This window comes from Cornus florida, unplaced genomic scaffold, assembly GCF_030987335.1.
Source record: "Cornus florida cultivar Cherokee Brave unplaced genomic scaffold, ASM3098733v1 CherokeeBrave_3.0.0_Hap2_Chr02, whole genome shotgun sequence".
Taxonomy (NCBI): Eukaryota; Viridiplantae; Streptophyta; class Magnoliopsida; order Cornales; family Cornaceae; genus Cornus; species Cornus florida.
In genome coordinates this window covers 8,435,322-8,457,068 of record NW_026775572.1, presented here as the reverse complement: position 1 = coordinate 8,457,068, position 21,747 = coordinate 8,435,322, and the positions used below count along the sequence as shown (strand labels likewise).

At 37.0% G+C, this 21,747-nt stretch overlaps 1 protein-coding gene across 1 annotated transcript; it reads left to right on the top strand.

Annotated features, from left to right (window-relative positions):
• The first annotated feature begins 16,296 nt into the window (after window positions 1-16,296).
• On the top strand, window positions 16,297-21,734 carry LOC132293476 (calcium-transporting ATPase 1, endoplasmic reticulum-type-like). The gene is made up of 8 exons (XM_059790986.1): window positions 16,297-18,316; window positions 18,517-18,589; window positions 18,701-18,822; window positions 19,175-19,456; window positions 19,558-19,935; window positions 20,163-20,272; window positions 20,474-20,702; window positions 20,823-21,734. The coding sequence occupies exons 1-8, from the start codon at window positions 16,907-16,909 to the stop codon at window positions 21,405-21,407; spliced, it is 3,189 nt and encodes a 1,062-aa protein (XP_059646969.1). The 5' UTR covers window positions 16,297-16,906; the 3' UTR covers window positions 21,408-21,734.
• The last annotated feature ends 13 nt before the right edge of the window (window positions 21,735-21,747 follow it).

Here is a 21,747-nt window from a genome sequence, read left to right as displayed (position 1 = left end):
CAACGTGAAAAGACAAAAATGCCCTTACTGCGACAAAATTTCTGAAAAAATAAAAAATGGTGAAAATCGGAAACATCACAATCTACCCTCCTTAAAGAGATTTCGTCCTCGAAATCTACCCTCCTTAAAAGAAGGAGGCTCACAGTCACACACTTTCTGAGAACACCTCACAAAACCCCGAGACTAAGAACTCAATAACCATATTGCCTTTAACAACGGCGCCAACAGGCAATCACACTCTGCCGCCAGAAAACCCAATGATCACCACCTTATGAGGGTACTCATCACTCAGAACATCATACACAAAACTCACTGAATTCTACACTCGACTTAAAACCAACATTAGTCCCCGCTACACTGCTACATAAGGCTCGAAAAAAGAATGGTCGTAAGACCCCTGAACATGACAACATCCTATCTCAACCCATCCCTTTAAAGGACACACAAATCCCAGACAAGGAACCCTATCCGCCACACAATCAAACTCAAACTCAGACCTACACCTCTCAATCAGACCAACACTTGCCATCCAACATACAACTATACGATTACATAATCATACAACGACCACCAACCACACTAACCGGCAATTATTATACTGATCAACCTCAAGATAACTAAATGATGAATCTCCCAACAATTATACATTCATGAGCCACCAAACCGATAGAGCGTACCCTCCTGTGCCCAGGACTCAAATCCTCAAAACCAGATCTTTAATAATCAAGCGGATTGGACACTTGGTTCTACCTAACACACCTCGTCACCCGAGACAACTTCCTGAATCCACACCCTCACACTGACACAACACCCAATATCATACTTTCACTATTTATGACAACTTGAAACAATCATTGACCTTTAACCCGACATCGTGTTAAAGAAGGACTGATTCAGGAGAAATGGTTGGCTAGGCCACTCTCATCATCGATCCGATCTCAACACAGACGTCATTCCTATCCTCAGGTCCAAACCTCAAACACAGTCTCACACAATCCACAAAACAACTATAAGATCCACTCACTATCCATCAATTGCTATACACAACCTTAATAACTATACAATTATATAACAGCTCTAAGAATCTCAATCATGCCTTAATCACACAATCATAACAAACTAAAAGCAATACGACACCAAACGTCATAATCAACAAGTATAAGGATCTCTAATCTTTTCTAAACACCGATCCCAGGTAAACGACTCCATAACATCGTTCGGTTCAATTCCTACTTCCTTAGAACACACAATACAACCGTCTCATGTCTGAAACCTCAAAACCAAGGTCAATCATTCCTACAGTTCTTCAATGGAATCCCATAATCATATTTTAGCTGCAAAACATTCAAACAATACCAACATTTGTCCTTAAAGCACTACTAGAATTAATCACCTCTAAAAACATCCAAATACATGAGTCACATCATATCACCTAATTATCCTTAAACTGCAACTCACGACACATTTCCTAGCCATCACCGCTAGTACTAAACATCGAAAACACAACCCTTATTCAGTAACCCGTGCCTCACATCCTACCAACCAAACAATTCTTAAAACAAACACTACAAAAACTCAAGACTCCACCTCCCTCAGTGGGAGTAAGTCGACCTATACAACTAAACCTTACCAGTGAACTCTAACAACATAATAAACCACACACAGGTCCGTCCACCCATGGACACGCACAACTCTTAACGGAGAACAAGACTCATGACAAATGACGTCTTTGCCAGGACCAGAACAAACGGAAAGGGTAACGGACCCCGCTCTCACAAGAGATCAACAACTTGCACCTGAATGAACCAGACACCCTATCACACACTACTCATCAATCGCCCAAACATGGACACCCAATCTCACCTGAGATGAAATGAACTTCTTACGCACCAGGAGGAGAACCAACTGGAAACACATACGGGAATACGACCTCAATTCTATGTGACCTCGCCACTAACGAATCGTCACACACTATCAACACAAAACCTCGCATACGGCACTCTGCAACACCCATGCTAACCCAAACCAATCAGGTCCACACCACCCCTTCGTCGAGTAATAAAATACAACTCACAACATAATCATCTGACAAGAACACCAATGTTCACAACATACCAACACTAAAAACAATCACAGCCCTTCGGACACCGCATCCTATTCTTCCTAGAATTAGTCACTCCTAGCCGACAACCTCCACGCCATAAAACGTCACCTTACCATCCACTTCATCCCTACCTACCCAAGCGACACTGCCTCAATCACCGTGCACACTAAACCAGTGACTTTCGTTATAACAACCCACTGACTCTTCAAAAGAAAAAGATGTCTACTTAGCAACACCGCTCTCACTGGCTCTAAGGACTAAACTGTCCACAATCGTCTCAACTGGCGCACAATCCCACCACCTACCTATCTGCACACAATAAATAGCTTATAATCTCTAACCCATTCTCGGATCACACCTTAAACCGTTTTGCTCATCAGCATTAAACATCACACCATAACACCATAACACCTCCACTGCCACTCATTCCAACAACCGTTCAACCCTATTATCCCATCAGACCATCAAGCCACTACCATAGGATTTTTCCTCGAACATTCTTAAGATAATATCATCGTAACAAAATAACAAGCATAACTCTCGCTACTCCCCATAACAACCACTATTTACCACTAGAAAAGGACATCCATACGACAATGCCATGCTAACAAATCCTCAAAACAAAAATGAGCATAAAAATCCAAAATGCTGAACACCCAACTGTCTCCTTAAAACCATCAACGATGCAATCAATCACCACTTTCTTCCCAAACACTGGGGTCACCCCTAAACTGACTTACTCTCCAATACAAGAACCTCAACTACTAATACCTCCATGATCATCCTTCCCAAAATAACTACACAAACTCCAATCCCTTGGAAACAACAAGCCTCCACTACCAACCGCTTATTCAAAAGTGATGCTAACTCGACATGAAAACACACATCATTCATGATACCCGACACCATAGTCAACAACCCGTTACAAGAAAATAAAAATCCTACGCGGCAACGCTACAGGAACAATCCCTAAGAGGGACAACAGACACCACACCCAAACGATCAACCACATAAACTACACTCTACGACAACTACAAAACAATGGTCTCTCATTGGTATCTAACTGGACACTCAAGTCATACCTACAACTGACTTATCCGACCAAATAAAAGGGTATACAACTCTTACACCCCCAACACTATCATTTCCCAATCAATCGCTACGATTACCATCCAATACAATGGAATGTCCACATCGATTTCATCTGAGTTGTGTGCCCGCAGCTCGCCCAGTGTGGTAGCCTTCTGGTGCCACCTGCACAGGTTCACGCACACCAGCCCACAGGGCCACAAAACAAAAAAATCAAATAGAACAGGCCACCAAGCCCAAGAGGTCACTCCTCATTTTAGCTCAACACAATCTGTGACCAACACTCTATGGTCACCGAACATCACCACACTAAACTTCTGCCTTCCTTATTGGAAATCAAAGCAAAAGGTGCAACCTACTCATCTCGTCGCCAACTCAAGGTTAACCTCAACTCATACTCTCAAAACGACAATCTAAAAGACAAACCCTCCACTTTAAACATCAATGAACCTCTAAATAAAAATCCAAATACCAATCTTACTCAACCCGTACAACACTGGAACCTTACAAGTCATACACTACATACCATCTTACGTCCTTTGACATCTAATCAACTTTGCTTACACGAAAGGGTCCCATGACTCACACACCATACCCTGCTAATCCATCATCCCAAGAGTCCACTCACTACACCGAGAAAACACAACACAAACTCTCGCCCATGCAAGAAAATAAGAACTTCCGTCCCGGAAGACACCTAAAATCAAACCCTATCACCGTTACTAGTCTGTAGGGAAAGGACTCCTAATGGAACCTTATCATTTTAGTATGCTTTAAAATTTTAACCATAGAATTAATCTCATAAATATTGTCACTTATCATTAAATACTTAAGCATGCTTTAATTCAACAAGTAATTAACACCTAAGCAGGTAAGCAAGTAAGCAATTAGGCATGCTTTTCAAAAAAATTAAACACTTAGCACATAAGCATATAAACATGCAATTCAACTTCCCATGCAATCCTGGGTAGGCCTCTACTCGTCGTCCTAATGGTATTCGAACCATTGCTCTGATACCAAATTTGTAACGACCTGAACCCGTAGGTCCGAACCGTTAGCCGGGTCCTTAACCGAACCCAAGGTCAACTAGGGACAACACCATTCTTTCCTACGTCAATCCATATTATACGTGTCATTCCGGATTTATAAAAAATTAAGTAATAACAAATAAATAAATAATAAAATGAGATTATAGTTACAAGGTATGTCAAAACGGTCTACTAACGCATCGAACCCTGTGGAGGAGCATCGTCCGCCATTTGCTATCCGTGTCCTAAAAAAATATTAAATATAAGGGGTGAACAAATTGCTCAGTAGGTGATGCCTAAGACACACCTCTTGTGACCCCGTGAATCCAAACAATGAATAGAAATAAGAAACGGGGTCATACTATGCTGGGAAGGAACATAACATTAATTCCAATTCCAAAATAACAATGTCGTACCATGATATGTAATGCCATGAATGTCACTCCCCATTTTCAAAATCACTTCCATTCATCATTTTTCAAACCGTTAATGTAACCCCCTTCGGTAATCCCTCAGCGACGAGAGAAGGATTGACTACTGTCCCTGACCCTTGGTACTCCACGGCGTCATTTGGAACCCAGATAACTTAATCACGCTACGGTGATCTCCCTAGTTCCCTCTAGGCTACATTAACGCCACGGACCCTCGGTACCCCCTTGGCGTCCGGGTTTTCTGAAAACCGTTTTCTCAAATTTCTTCCCAAAATCCCCTTTCACTTTCATTTCAAAACACTTCACCCCTTTTATTCATGCCCAATGCTATGAAATGCATGTAACATATTTCTCCAATAATATGAGCATAAATTAATTTCATACTATACAATTTAACATGCTCATTCATAGCAATTTCTAGAGATTAGTAAACACCGCAGGCATGAAAATTAACATCCAAGCATGTTTTTCACATGATTTCATCAACACATATAAGCATAGATTTCAATTACAACAATTATATCATTTTCAAGGCAATTTAATTCAAATAAAGCATGCTTCACAAGAAATTCTAAAAAAAAATTATACATGCTTACATACATCATTTCTAGCAATTAGTAATATAATAGGCATAGAAAATCAATACTTAAGCATGCTTTTCACACAAATCAACATATATATATATAATAATGAACTTTATACGTTACAACAAAATCATTCTAGCATAATTATCATCAATTAGACAAATTAACAATAATTACATGAAATTAACTCACAAAGGAACAAAAAAACGTGAGTTAGAGACCCTTACCTCAATCTAAGCCAAAAGTCCCAATTTTCACCTACCCTCAAAATGGGTCTTAATTTTCAGACTTCCTAGAGTGGCCAAAAGTTGAAATTACTGGTATGGATTTGAAGATCTCGTCGTGGGTTTCGATTTGCCGCAAACGGCATTTAAAAATTTCCACAAATAAGGGAGAAATCAAAACTTGAATTTGTAACAAAAAGAAAAAGAAAAATAGAACCAAAAGGGAGAGAGAAAAATCGTAGCAGAGAGAGAGAGAACTGATGGCCCGTAAATGGCCTTTAGGCCTTTTGTGATGGTTTAATGAAATGGTGGGGCCTACCTATTTTTCTTTTCTTTTCTCTTTTTTTTTTATCTTTTAATCAACACCACACATATGCATATGTACACATTTAATTTAAAACCACTTAAAACACAATAAATAAAAATAAATATAATGCAAATGGACCCAATTAAAATACCCGTATGCAACAATTCCGGTAGCGGGTCCCACACGAGACCGTCTGACTCAAAAAACTGAAAAATGCAAAAATGATAACCCTTACATTTCAAAGAGTTTTGAACTCGATAGAATGCTCCAAACAACTCTCGAACACAACCGGCACACCTCGCAGTGTCCGGTTCGCACAACGTGAAAAGACAAAAATACCCTTGCTGCGACAAAATTTCTAAAAAAATGAAAAATGGTGAAAATCGGAAACATCACACTCAATCACTCACGTCTTATGATTTTAAGAGTTCTCCTAATCCTCTTCAAGTGGCTTTTATGCAATCAATGGATATCGCTAAAGAGGAATTCAGATAAGGAATAAGCTTGACATGTTAAATACAGATAGATTCTGATCATCTATGGGTCAGATTGATAAATTGCAACTTGTTAGAGATAAATGGATCGATTTACTTCTCAAACGCCGCCACTGATATGGAATTAGAGTTATGGATGTTGGAAGAGGATTTGGCTAATCATATTTGGGTTAAGAAACACAAAATATGTCTTTTTTCGATTGTTGGTAAGTCTAATTTTTTGTCAAGTTTCTTAGTGAGTGGTTCATTTTAAATACACGAAAAAAATAATAAATACCCAAAAAAATTAAAAAAGAAACCGGACCCACCCGCCTGGTTGAGAATTTTTGCCTGTATGAATTTTGGACCACGTTAGCATGAGTTGCTTCAAAACGGCAAGGTGGACAGTTTAATAGGTGGATTTATTTGGATTGTAGGCCTTGAGTCCAGCAAAGAAATTCTGCAGTAGGGGATCCCGTTCCTAGGGCAGTGGTATCATTGTCTAAATTTTTTCTCATGTCATAATAAAAACAAAAAAGAATAGAAAATGTTTTTTAAAAAGGAATAAAATAGAAGAATAATGATAGGGAATGGGAAGGAGAAAAAGCAAAAACTCAATTAGACCGGACTAGGGGTATAATTTTTATTTTATTTAAAGATTAACAATATATAATATTTATTATTTTTTTTATGGACAAGAAACACATTCATACACTCACTTTTTGTCCTCATAGGGACTTGAACCCTTAACCTTCTATTTTAGAAGGCGAGAAAGTACTAGCCTTCAAGGCCATTAGTATTTATAATATTAATTGAAGACGCAGAGAGAGAAAAAAAAAAAAAAAAAAAATTCATTGAAACAACGAGTTCTTCAAAAAAAAAAGTATTTTATATAAAGAAGATTTTTCAACAAAAATGATATTGTATATAAGAATAACGGATATAAAAAGAAAAATGGTGAAAAAGATGAGGATAAAATGGTAATTTTATCTTAAATTGGTGTATTAAATATTCCAAACAAGATTTAGGAAAAAAAATTGGTTTATTACCACATTAAACGATCATTTTTCGATAGATAAAGATGTAACGACCCAAACCCGAGAGACCGAATCGCTAACCGGTTCCTTACCCGAACCCGAGATCAATTAAGGACACTACCATCCTGTCCTATGTCAATACATAATATACGTGTCATTCCATGGTTTATATAAAAATAATAATAATAATAATAATAAATAAATAATAAAATGAGGTCATAGCTGCAAAGTATGTCAAAACAATTTACTAACCCATCGAACTCTGTGGAGGAGCGTCGTCCGCCACTTCCCATTCGTGTCCTGAAAAATGTTAAATATAATGGTGAGCAAATTGCTCAGTAAGAGATGCCTAAGACACACCTCCTATGACCCCGTGAATCCACATATAGAGTAGAAAACATGAAAATTAGATTATATTATACCGGGGATATAAACCATAACCACAACATCCAATATAAACACAAATGTCATCCAAGTCACAAATACACCATGTATGCCAATGAAGTGCAATGTCATACTTATGTCACTCCCCATTTCAGAAACAGTTCCGTTTCAACTTCCAAACCGTTAGTGCAATCCAACCCAAGGCACCTCCAAGGCGTCACGAATGGAGGGTTGACTAATTATCCACGACCACAAGGCACCTCCAAGGCGTCGCATCCGGCTTAGTTAGCTCAATCATACTCCCTTCTAGACTACACTAACAACATGGACCACTAGGAGCCTCCTAGGCGTTCAGTTTTCGCAAACACCTTTGAAAATATTTTTCCAAAAATAATTTCATTTATTTTTAAAATAAATTTTTCCCTTTACTTTTCCAATTGTAATACATGAATTATGCAATTCCTTCAATGATATGACAATATAAAAATTTCGTATATATCATCCACATCAATTAGATATGTTTAAAATATGAATTTTCACACAATATCACATTCTCACATTTCTAATTCATGACATTTTTCATATTTTCAATTTGCAAATCCAACAACTTAAATATATAAGACTTAAATTAATATCATTTAAGCATGTATCATCTCAACAAGGCGACTATCACATAATCACACACTTTCTATAACATAAAAAAAATAAAAAATAAAAAATTCATGTATACAATATATAAATTTCATTTCAAGAATTTAGCACAATATAAGCATGCTTGTACATCAATTAAAGGAGATTTACTCACAAAGTTCAAAGAAATAGGTATTAGAACACCCCTACTTCAATTTTGTAAAAAACTCTCAAATGGGTTCAAATTTTCGGAATTCTTAAAGTGGCCGCTGAAATTGCTTACATCAACTTGAAGATCTTACCGAGCTCTTCGATTTGCCGCAAATGGCATCCAAAAACTCCAAAGAATGAAAGAGAAATTGAAGCTTGAATTTTGCAAAGAAAAAAAGAAAACAGAAAGGAGGGGAGACCAGTGGCCACAAAATGAAGATAAGTGGTGGTGGGTCCCACCACCAAAAAAATCTAACCTTTTTTTTTTTGTTCTTTCTTTTTTTTTTTTCTGTTTTTTTTTTTTAACATCATAACCATTACAAAAGAAGTTTATAGTGCAAAGGTAGGTATGGTATAATAAAATAAGGGATGATGCATTAATTAATTTAAGAATTTTTTTGTTACTCACTTAAAATATATATATATATATATACACACACATATATAAAAAAATGGAGTGCTAATATTAGCTCTTTAATTTTAATGTAATTATATGCATAAATATAGTGTAACCATTGGGCCATTAGCCCAACTGTTATAACTTCTAAGGTCCGCCGTTCAAATTATTGTGGGCGTTTGTGGGTGCATATGTATGAATATTTATTTTAAATAATAAATAAATAGTGTGGAAAGATCAAGGAAAGATCCAATATGTAATATTATGGTTGCTATCAAATTCGAGTGCTCCTTAGGTTTTCATCATTATATCTGTTTTTTTCCCTTTTTTTCATCATCATATCAATTCATACATTTTTTTTTTGACGAGAAAGTTGAATGGAATTTTTTTATTATTATAATTAAAGATTGTCTTCTAACTATATTTCAGCAAACAAGTTTGGCTTTAAGTACAACAAAAACTATAATACCATCCCAAAGATGGCACTAACAACCAAAAGAAACTCCATTTCTGAGCGTTGACAGAAATAGCTGACGAAAAAAAAATTGTAGAAAATATTAAGAAGCAATTCACACAACAACTTCACTACCTTCAACAACTGCCTCTGTTTTCTAACATAAAGGGTCGATCCAGGAAGTTTCCTAAAGGTCATCTTTATTCCTAGAAGAGAGAGAAAGAATAGTTAAATCTAAAGATATTAGGCGAGATAGGACCATAAATATGGGGGGATGGAGGAGAGTTACTTCTCATACAGCAAAAAGTCTCCCAGTCACACTCCTCAATGCGTCCAAGACATGCTTTTCTTAAAGTCCATTGATTAGCGAGCAAGTCTACGCACTTCTTAGCAACTACCAAGTCGTCTCCTTTAAATTGACATGCTTTGTGTGAGAGATTATGACGGATGATATTAGACTTTCGTTTTGAAAACTAAAGTATAATGTTTATGTGGAGCGGCGTGGATCATGACAGATGATATTAGAGTTAATCTCAGTCGACGAAGAAATGATTGGCCAAAATGGAAAGAAGCGATACAAGCAAAGCTAAATTCATTAGCTAAACGTGAAATATTTGGACCAGTAGTACAGACACCTGAGGATGTTAATTCTGTCGGGTACAAATGGGTGTTTGTACGAAAGCGTAATGAGAAAAATGAAATCGTGAGATATAAAGCTCGACTGGTAGCTCAATATTTCTCACAAAAACCTGGTATTGATTATGAGGAAACATACTCCCCTGTGATTGATGCACCCACCTTTAGATTCATAATACATTTGGCAATCACTGAAGGATTGCATATGCATCTCATGGACGTGGTTACAACATATTTATATGGATCACTGGATAGTGATATTTATATGAAAATCCCAGAAGGATTTAAAATGCCTAAAACAAAACCACGTAGTATGTACTCAATAAAATTACAATGATCTTTATATGGATTGAAGCAATCTGGACAAATGTGGTACAATCGCCTTAGCGATTACTTACTCAAAGAAGGGTATGTAAACAATCATATTTGTCCATGCATTTTTATTAATAAATCATAATCTGATTTTGTTATTGTTGCAGTATATGTTGATGATCTGAATCTTATGGGAACATTGGACGAGATCGAAAAGACGGCCACTTATTTAAAGAAAGAATTCAAAATGAAGGATTGCAGAAAGACAAAATTCTGTCTTGGGCTGCAGGTTGAACATTTTTTGAGCGGTATTCTCATCCATCAATCAACATATACAGAAAAGATTCTGAAACGTTTTCATATGGATAAAGCCTATCCATTGAGCTCTCCAATGGTTGTACGATCACTTCACATTAAGAAAGATCATTTTTGTCCTCGAGAAGATGATGAAGAACTCCTTGGTCCTGAAGTGCCCTATCTCAATGCGATTGATGCTCTTTTATATCTTACAAATTGCACAAGACTTGATATAATTTTTCCAGTCAATTTATTAGCACGGTACAGTTCTGCACCAACTCGCAGACATTGGAATGGAATCAAACATATATTGCGATATATTCGTGGCACAATTGATATGGGATTGTTTTATTCAAAAGTATCAAGTTCTCAATTAGTTGGATATGCAGATGCCGGCTGTCTCTCTGACCTACATAAAGCTTATTCACAAATAGGATATGTGTTTACCTGTGGCGGCACTGCTATATCATTGCAATCTATGAAACAGACAATGATTGTAACTTCTTCAAATCATTCTAAGATACTCGCAATTCATGAGACAAGCAAGAAATGCATTTGGTTAAGATCAATGATCCAACATATTCGAACAACATGTGGTCTCTCATCAATAAAAGAAAGCCCAACAGTATTATATGAAGATAATGCGGCATGCATTGCACAGATGAAAGAAGGGTATATTAAAAGTGACAGGACCAAGCACATCTCACCAAAATTCTTTTTTGCACATGAACTCCAGAAAAAGGGTGATATTGATATTTAGAAGATACGTTCATGTGAAAATTTAGTAGATATATTCACTAAAAAGCTTCCAACTACAACATTCGAGAAGCTGGTGTACAACATTGGAATGCGTCGACTAAAGGATCTTCAGAGTTAAACTAATGAGGGGGAGCAATTGATCAAAGAGGTATTGACATGCTGTATTCTTTTTCCTTCGTCCAGGTTTTGTCCCACTGAGTTTTCTTGTCAAGGTTTTAATGAAGCAATTTTAATCTATGCAATACCATTTTCAGGTACACAAGAATACTATACTATTTTCCCTTCGCTAGGGTTTTGTCCCACTGGGTTTTCCTTAGCAAGGTTTTTAACGACGCATATTCTTAGTATAGTTTTGTGGACCCCAAAGGGGAGTGTTATGTATATATCTGTCAATGTGTGGGGTCCTCAAAAATGATAACATTTTGAAGCTTACCTGGGAAGACATCTTTGGTGGCGTACAGAGGAAGCTCACTTCTTTCCTTACACTGAAAGCTTTACTATGGCTTATAAGAGAAGCCAAAAACTGAGCCTATATAAGGCAATGTACATGTACTACTTTAGATATACAAGACTTGAAAAAGTTTCTCTCTCTCTCTTTCGTTCTCTTTCTCTCTGAACAGCTAGTTTCATCTCTCAAATAAATATACAGTTTTTTTAAAAAATATATATATATATAGAAATATTTGGTTTCCTTATGCCATTATTAGTACTACCTCCATTATTTCAATAATAGTAATTTAAAATAGTTGTGAAGAGAGAGACTAAATATTCATTACTTCCAGAAAGAAAGAAAAATTGTAAGCAGCACAACATGGGAGGCAGAAACAGTAAAAGCAATGGCAAGAACGACAACTCCTCCTCAAATAGGCTGCCTGCAGATATCATTTATGAGATACTAACAAGAGTGCCTGCTAGCTGAATCACTTGTTAGATTCAAACTAGTTTGTAAGTTGTGGAAAACCATCATCTCTCATCCTAATTTTATCAGCTCTCATCTTCACATCAGATTTATCATCCGATCGCTTGCTTCTTTCGGATTTCCATGACGATTTTCCTATACGTATTCCCAAAGGTTACCCCGATATTGTTGCCTCTACTGATGGTTTATTACTTCATAAAGGTTTTCGAGACAAAGGTGATGGTTCGGAAACAAAGCTGTGTGTTCATAATCCTGTTACTGGAAGACAAAAGTCGTTACCAACAAATTTAAATCATAATGTGATTGGGGGTGACAGATTCTTGATAGTACATGATGCTTCAATTCAAAAATATGAAGTGTTCTTTTTTATTTATGTTAGATGTGAAAGCCAAGTGAAGATCAGCATAATTAGTATAGACAATGATGGAGAACAGGGGAGCGTCGAATGGAGGGAATTGATCAGTCCATCCGCATTTAGCCTGGAAGGAGTTTTCAAGCCCATCAATGTGAATGGAATATTGTATTGGTTAGCAGACACTACTTATTATGATCATAGTGATCCTGTGGACATTGCTAAAGAGGAATTTAAGCAAGGAATAAGCTTGCCATGTCAACCAAAATCAGATTTCTATCACCAACTCATAAATTGCAACTTGTTAGAGATGAAGGGATTGATTTACTTCTCGAACCCGGCCACTGATATGGAATTTGAGTTATGGATGTTGAAGGATTTGGGTAATCATAGTTGGGTTAAGAAATATAAAATAGGTCTTGTTTCAATTGTTGGTAAGCCTAATAGTCTGTCATCATTTTACCCAATTCATGGATTGATGATCATTCTACATGATTCATATAATTATATGATGGATCTTTTAGGACATGGTGTTGATGATGATTCAAATGACATGGATCTTTTAGATGGAATGGGTTGGTACTTGAGGAGCCAGGAGTTACAAGCAATTGTCGGTGAAGTGAATATATGTTGTTATCATTATTATTCACATGACCCGATTACTCTGGTCAAAAGTCTAGTTGGTTGGAAATAATTTTCTTTTCTTTTTCCAAAGGTTTTCTGGTGCTGTTTTTCGATGCAGTTGTGAGCCTGTTTTTGTAATAGTCTTCTGATATCTCATCTATCACCACTCCGTCAGTTTTCATTTTATTATTATTAGTTTCTTTTTCATTCTGAGCTCCTATATTTGTTGCTATGCATATTAAAAGATATATCTCTTCACCGATATTGTGAACCTGTTTTTGTAATAGAGCATTCTTTTCCTTTCTTTTCTCTACTCATTTCGAAACTTTGACACCTAAGATGTGGCAGAAAAGATCCAAAACCATTACCTAATGAGAGATACTTACATTTGAAACCCTATGACATAGAAAAATATGATAGGGCTCAAATTTTCTTTCTAAAGGTAATAAATTTTATTGAACGCACCAATCAACTTGAAATAATAAAAGGTGTTGTATAGTGAATAGAAATTACCTGATGAGAAGAAAAAATATATGGGTTTTTCAAGTAAGTCAATGAGACAATTAACGAATTTTAAAAGCTTATGGACTCAAAGTTGAAATAAATTTGTTCAATTTAATGTTAAAAACAAATCAAAAGACATAAGCCGATCCAAAATGGAGAAGCAACCAATAGTGAGTCCTGTATGAGAAATACACATAATATATGGTTAAAGTTATTAACTCTAAAGAGATACCTCAATCACTCACATCTTATGATTTTAAGAGTTCTCCTAATCCTCTTCAAGTCGCTTTTGTGCAATCAATGGACATCGCTAAAGAGGAATTCAGACAAGGAATAAGCTTGACATGTTAAATACATGTAGATTCTGATCATCTATGGGTCGGACAGATAAATTGCAACTTGTTAGAGATAAATGGATTGATCTACTTCTCAAACCCCGCCACTGATATGGAATTAGAGTTATGGATGTTGGAAGAGAATTTGGCTAATCATATTTGGGTTAAGAAACACAAAATATGTCTTTTCTGAATTTTTGATAAGCCTAATTTTCTGTCAAGTTTTTTAGTGAGTGGTTTATTTTAAATACACGAAAAAAAAAAATACCCAAAAAAATAAATAAATAAATAACCGGACCTCACAGCGGGTCCGCTGGTTTGAGAATTTTTGCCATCCTATACGAATTTTGGACCGCATTAGCATGAGTTGCTTCAAAACGGCAACATTAGGACAGACCAGAAATTCTACAGCAGAGGATCCGTTCCTAGGGCGGTGGTATCATTGTCTAAATTTTTTCTCATGTCATAATAAAAACAAAAAGAGAATAGAAAATGTTTTAAAAAAAGGAATAAAATAGAAGAATAATGATAGGGAAAGGAAGGAGAAAACGCAAGAAACTTAATTTGACCTGACTAGGGGTATAATTTTTTCACTCTTTTTTTTTTTTTTTTCCTTTGGAGTATAATTTTATTTTATTTAAAGATTAACAATATATAATATTATTTTTTTTATTAGCAAAAAACACACTCACCTACTTACTTTTTGCTCTTATGGGACTTGAACCTTTAACCTTCTATTTTGGAAGATAGGAAAATACCATCAGGCTACAAGACCCTTGATATTTATAATATTAATAGAAGCCGTAGAAAAAGAAAAAGAAAAAAAAATATAAAACCATTCACTGAAACAACAGAGTTCTTCAAACAAAAGTATTTTATATAAAGAAAATTTTCAACAAAAATGATACTTATACACAAATAACTGATATAGAAAGAAAAATGGTGAAAAAGATGAGGATAAAATGGTAATTTTGTCTAAAATTGGTGCATTAAATATGCCAGACAAGATTTAGGAAGAAAATTAGGTTATTGTCATGTTAAACCATCATTTTTCTATAGATAAAAAAGTTCTTTAGTTATGGTACAATAAAATAAGAAATGATGCATTAATTAGTTTAGGAATTTTTTTGTCATTCACTCAAAAAAAAAAATATACAGAAAATTAGAGTGCTAATATTGGCTCTCTAATTTTAATGTAATTATAGATTGTTATTGCTAAAAAGTCTTGTATGCATAAATATTGTGTAGCCATTGGACCAGTAGGCCATCTGATATAACTTCTACTAAGGTCAGCCATTCAAATTATTGTGGGCGTTTGTTGGTGCATATGTATGAATATTTATTTTGAATAAATAAATAATGTGGAAAGATCAAGGAAAGATCCAATATGTAATATTATGGTTGCTGTCAAATTCGAGTGCTCCTTAGGTTTTCATCATTATATCTGTTGTTTTCCCTTTTTTTCATCATCATATCAATTCATACATTTTTTTTTTTTGACGAGAAAGTTGAATGGAATTTTTTTATTATTATAATTACAGATTGGCTTCTAACTATATTTCAGCAAACAAGTTTGGCTTTAAGGACAACAAAAACTATAATACCATCCCAAAGATGGCACTAACAACCAAAAGAAACTCCATTTCTGAGCGTTGACAGAAATAGCTGACGAAAAAAAAATTGTAGAAAATATTAAGAAGCAATTCACACAACAACTTCACTACCTTCAACAACTGCCTCTGTTTTCTAACATAAAGGGCCGATCCAGGAAGTTTCCTAAAGGTTATCTTTATTCCTAGAAGAGAGAGAAAGAATAGTTAAATCTAAAGATATTAGGCGAGAGAGGACCATAAATATGGGGGGATGGAGGAGAGTTACTTCTCATACAGCAAAAAGTCTCCCAGTCACACTCCTCAATGCGTCCAAGGCATGCTTTTCTTAAAGCCCATTGATTAACGAGCAAGTCTACGCACTTCTTAGCAACTACCAAGTCGTCTCCTTTAAATTGACATGCTTTGTGTGAGGTGACCTTGGGAACAGGTTGTTGATACTTTTCGTTTTGAAAACTATAAGTATAAAATTTATATGGAGCAATGTGGATCATGACAGATGATATTAGAGTTTCATTTTGAAAACTAAAGTATAATATTTATATGGAGCGGTGTGGATCATGACATGAATCATGACAGATGATATTAGAGTTAATCTCAGTCTGAAATGGGAAAGAGTTCACAAATTCATGTGGTTCACACCGGGGACGGAAGACTGTGATGTCCCACATCACCAGAGAGTTTTGGCACTAGTCCGTTGATGATTCTTAAATGCGTAGACGTTCATCGAAAATCGTGAACATAGAAGTGTGCAAAGTAGACAATAGTTCTTTTTCAAATGGTTAGGTTCTTTTCTCGGAATTTATACTTGATCAATATCAAAAAGCAGAGAACTTGGGAATGCTAAAATGAGGCTATTCTTGTCATTGAAAATCCCTCCCTTTCTTTTCAAAACTTCCCTCAATTTTCTTCATGGAAAAACCCACAAGTCTTTAGGCCTCTTCCTGGAAGTTTAAGCTTTAAAGTCATTCCAAAACCCCTATAAAACCCAAGCCATTTTTGACACAATACTTAGTCTTGGTCACACGCAATTTTTTTCATGACCTTACTCTGTTTCTTCCATCCAAAGTTCCACTTTCCTTCTTGAACTTCAAATTTTCATACTCATTTTGTGTTCCATTTGATCATCAAGTTTCTTTAAACTGGTTTAAAGGGTTCATTTCCTTTAACATAATCTTCTACTTCTCTGTAAATTATTGCTTTGATATGGGCAAAGGAGGGCAGGACTACTACCTTAAGCAAGAACTTGCAGGTCCAAGAGCTTCCAACCATGAAAATTTTCCTGCATGGGCTAAAGAAGTTGAAGAATGCGAAAAAAGGTATGAAGCCAATAAAGGGTCAGGCTTGAATTCTTGGGATGTCAAAAAACGTCGAGAAATTTATGGTTACAATGAACTGGACAAGCATGATGGACCATCTTTTTGGGATTTGGTTCTAGACCAATTCAGTGACACTCTGGTTAGGATATTACTTGGGGCTGCAATCATCTCTTTTGTGCTTGCTTGGTATGGCGGTGGTGGCGAAGGCGGATTGACGGCCTTTGTGGAGCCTCTGGTCATTTTCTTGATCTTGATTGTGAATGCACTAGTTGGGGTGTGGCAAGAGAGCAATGCTGAGAAAGCACTGGAAGCTCTCAAGAAAATTCAATCAGAGCAAGCAGCAGTAATTAGGGACAAGAAGAGAATCCCCAATTTGCCCGCGAAAGAGCTTGTGCCGGGTGACATTGTTGAGCTCAAGGTTGGAGACAAGGTGCCTGCAGATATGCGTGTGCTAAAACTGATAAGCTCGACGTTAAGGATTGAACAAGGGACACTGACAGGGGAGAGCGAGGCGGTCAACAAGACTAACAAAGCCGTGGCTGAGGATGCTGACATCCAAGGCAAAAGATGTATGGTGTTTGCTGGGACAACTGTGGTGAGTGGGAATTGCATTTCATTGGTGACACAGACAGGTATGGGAACGGAGATGGGAAAAGTCCACAGACAAATTCATGTCGCGGCTCAGAGTGAGGATGACACTCCATTGAAGAAGAAGTTGAATGAGTTTGGAGAGGTCTTGACTAAGATAATTGGGGTGATATGTGCATTGGTTTGGATTATCAATTTTAAGTACTTCTTCAGCTGGGAGTATAATAACGGGTGGCCTAGAAATTTTAAGTTCTCATTCGAGAAGTGCACCTATTACTTTGAGATTGCAGTGGCGTTGGCTGTGGCTGCAATTCCAGAAGGCCTGCCTGCAGTGATCACAACATGTTTGGCTCTTGGCACACGGAAGATGGCTCAAAAGAATGCTCTTGTGCGAAAATTGCCTAGTGTTGAGACTTTGGGTTGCACTACTGTGATTTGCTCTGATAAGACGGGTACATTGACCACTAACCAAATGGCGGTGGCAAAGCTTGTAGCTATGGGGATCACACCGGGTAGGCTTAGAAATTTTAAGGTGGACGGGGCTACTTATAATCCTTTTGATGGCCAAATTCATGGCTGGTCAGTTGGTGATATGGATGCCAATCTTCAAATGATTGCGAAGATTGCTGCTGTATGTAACGATGCTGGTGTGACACAGTTCGAAAACAAGTATGTTGCCAGTGGAATGCCTACTGAGGCTGCTCTAAAGGTAAAGAGACTTGAATGCTTTGCTTCCTATTTGGTACTTTGATTTGTTCTGATGATTAATAATGGTATGCATATTCTGTCACCAAATATGGTGTCTTTAGCATAGTATATAATACTACTGTACTAGGTCCTGGTGCACTGAGAGGCTGCAAAACCTAGTGAAGTTGATTGATGATGCTTCAAATTTTCTCCTTGTTTCAGGTTCTAGTTGAAAAAATGGGCCTACCTAAGGAATTTGATGATCAAATATGTTCAAGTCACAGTGATTTGTTACGTATGTTAGAATCAAGCGCAAAATTTCATTTTTACAAGTTTATTTGATTCCTTTCAGAAAATAAAATTGGAGATTTATATTGTTTACTTGCATTTTGTTATGTTGTTTAAGGGTATTGCCAAAAATGGAATCAAATTGAACGACGAATTGCCACTCTTGAGTTTGATCGTGAGAGGAAGTCCATGAGCATTATTGTCAGCTCTCTATCGGGAAAGAGGTCATTGCTGGTGAAGGTATCTCTCCCTATACCTGTGTATGAGTGTGTCACTTAAAGATACACTTACTTATTTTGTAGATTTATAATAGAATGCACAATTAGATTGATAGTCTGAATTTCAAAACTAGAAAGTGATCTGAAGAATTTAAGGGCCAGTTTCAGACACAGGGGACTCTTTTCCAATTTTCTAAAAACTATTTTCTATTTATAGAATTCTTTAAAACCAAACAATGCCTTAGGTATGGAGGTATTTTAGTATCAAATTTGGAAGGGATGTCTGGGGGCATTCATTCACCACTTGCTACTAACTGATCTCTTTTTATTGGAGAAATATTTTCTACAATTCTAACAAAAAGTGCTAACTCCAGGGTGCGGTAGAAAATGTATTGGAGAGGAGCAACTCCATTCAGTTGCTTGATGGTTCTGTCATGGAATTGGATCAAAATTCAAGAAACCTTATTTTGCAATCCCTCCATGAAATGTCAACGGCTGCCTTGCGCTGTTTGGGTTTCGCATATAGAGATGAGCTACCTGAGTTTGCAACATACGATGGTGAGGAAGATCATCCAGCTCACGAGCTTTTGCTCAAACCATTGAATTATTCATCAATTGAGAGTAAACTCACCTTTGTTGGATTGGTTGGATTGAGGGTGAGTTGTAACAATGCCATAATTTACATTATCTAATTACTAATTCTATAGAAGATTTTTAGTGAACTGGTAGTGACTATCGTGTCAACAAATCTTCCTAGGATCCCCCTCGAGAAGAGGTTCACAAAGCAATCGAGGACTGCAAAGCAGCTGGGATTCGAGTTATGGTCATCACGGGAGACTATAAAAATACAGCAGAAGCTATATGCCGTGAAATTGGTGTATTTGAACCCGAAGAGGACATTACTATGAAAAGTTTGACTTGTAAAGAGTTCATGGATCTTAATGATATGAAAGCTCATCTGAGACAAATTGGTGGGCTTCTGTTCTCGAGGGCTGAGCCAATGCACAAACAAGAGATAGTGAGGTTGCTCAAAGAAGATGGAGAGGTGGTTGCCATGACCGGTGATGGAGTGAATGATGCACCTGCCTTGAAACTAGCTGATATCGGGATTGCAATGGGCATTACTGGGACAGAGGTATGTTTTCTTCTTATAGGATTAAAATTCTTGTACCAACAGGAAAGACAGTTGAAGTTGCATATGATTCATTGGAATGGTCGTGGGCTGAGGATCATTGTTCTTTAACGGGGACTGACTTTGCACTTCTCTCTTTAGTCTCATACAATGCGTTCTTGTCAGATTTTTGTTGTCCATTACGATGCTTATATGTTTAGCATTGTTACAATGTCTCTCCTTGTCTGCAGGTTGCTAAAGAAGCTTCTGACATGGTGTTAGCAGATGATAATTTTAGTACAATAGTGGCTGCTGTTGGTGAAGGGAGATCAATCTACGACAATATGAAAGCTTTTATCAGGTTTCCTCCATTTTCTCTGTGTTCTCTATAGCTCTCTGCAAATGTAATCAAAGAATAAGCTTCGCTTGTGGCTTTGTATTGGGAACTATTTTTAGTATTCTTTACTCAAATTAAACGTCAGATGGTAATGCATGATAAAAGCTGAACTGATGTGAAAATGATCACAAAACTCATATTGAGCATTGTTTCACCTTATTGCAGGTACATGATCTCCTCAAATATTGGAGAGGTAGTGTCCATTTTCCTAACAGCAGCTTTAGGGATTCCTGAGGGTCTGATCCCGGTTCAGCTCTTGTGGGTCAACCTTGTCACTGATGGACCACCGGCAACAGCCTTAGGATTCAATCCACCAGATAGGGACATCATGAAGAAACCCCCACGTCGAAGTGAAGACTGCCTCATCACTGCTTGGACTTTATTCCGTTATCTGGTATTGTGATCTACAGCTTTCACCTTTGCACAAGAGTTGCACATTAATCTGTAGTGATAGCAGTTTCTCTACATTCCCCTACTCTAATCTGCATGATAATGTTATGTAATGAATGCACAGGTCATTGGGCTATATGTTGGAATAGCAACTGTTGGCATATTTATCATTTGGTACACACATGATTCCTTCTTGGGCATTGACCTCAGTGGTGACGGCCACTCTCTTGTGACAAACTCACAGCTTCTCGATTGGGGCCACTGCTCATCCTGGGAGAATTTCACAGTTTCGCCTTTTACAGCGGGGACACAGGTTTTCTCGTTCGATAATGACCCTTGTGATTATTTCAAGCACGGCAAAGTGAAAGCTACAACTCTCTCGCTTTCTGTCTTGGTAGCCATCGAAATGTTCAACTCTCTCAATGCCCTTTCAGAAGACTCTAGCCTTCTAACAATGCCTCCGTGGGTCAATCCATTTCTCCTTCTGGCCATGTCCATCTCGTTCAGCTTGCACTTTCTGATTCTGTACGTGCCATTTCTTGCTCAGGTGTTTGGTACGGTGGCCCTTGGCTTCAATGAATGGCTCCTGGTCTTGGTTATAGCATTTCCAGTTATTTTAATTGACGAAACTCTGAAGTTTGTGGGAAGGTGTACCAGCTGGTTTTCAGTATCACGCACAAGGCAATCTTTGAAGCCTAAGCTGGAGTGAAATACTTTGTGAATAGGTGGAGAAGCCCCAAAAATGCTGCCTTTCAAGCTTGGAATCTTTATGTCCTGTCACAGTTGAATCTTCTGTACTACTTGGGGTGGTTTGAACCTTGCTAAACTGTTTTCCATCCATTTTCTTTTGGTTTCCTAGTACTATTTCGTCTTCTAAGTTTGTCTAAAAGCTCAAATTTGATGCATATCGAATTCGGGCTTGTTATTTCTAGTAGCAACCTTTAGAAATCAGGTTATGTGGACATCTCGGCTGTTTTAAGAAGTTTATATCTTGTAAAATATAGGCATGCTTTAGAATTATCTTCCTATTCCTTTCCTTTCTTCACTGC

What these genes read in the sequence shown, in the direction of transcription:
- LOC132293476 (XM_059790986.1), top strand. Translation starts at nt 16,907, where the DNA reads ATGGGCAAAGGAGGGCAGGACTACTACCTTAAGCAAGAACTTGCAGGT. An exon ending in AGAGGTCATTGCTGGTGAAG is followed by an intron (nt 18,823 to 19,174) that starts GTATCTCTCCCT and finishes TGCTAACTCCAG; the next exon opens with GGTGCGGTAGAAAATGTATT. An exon ending in TTGGATTGGTTGGATTGAGG is followed by an intron (nt 19,457 to 19,557) that starts GTGAGTTGTAAC and finishes AAATCTTCCTAG; the next exon opens with GATCCCCCTCGAGAAGAGGT.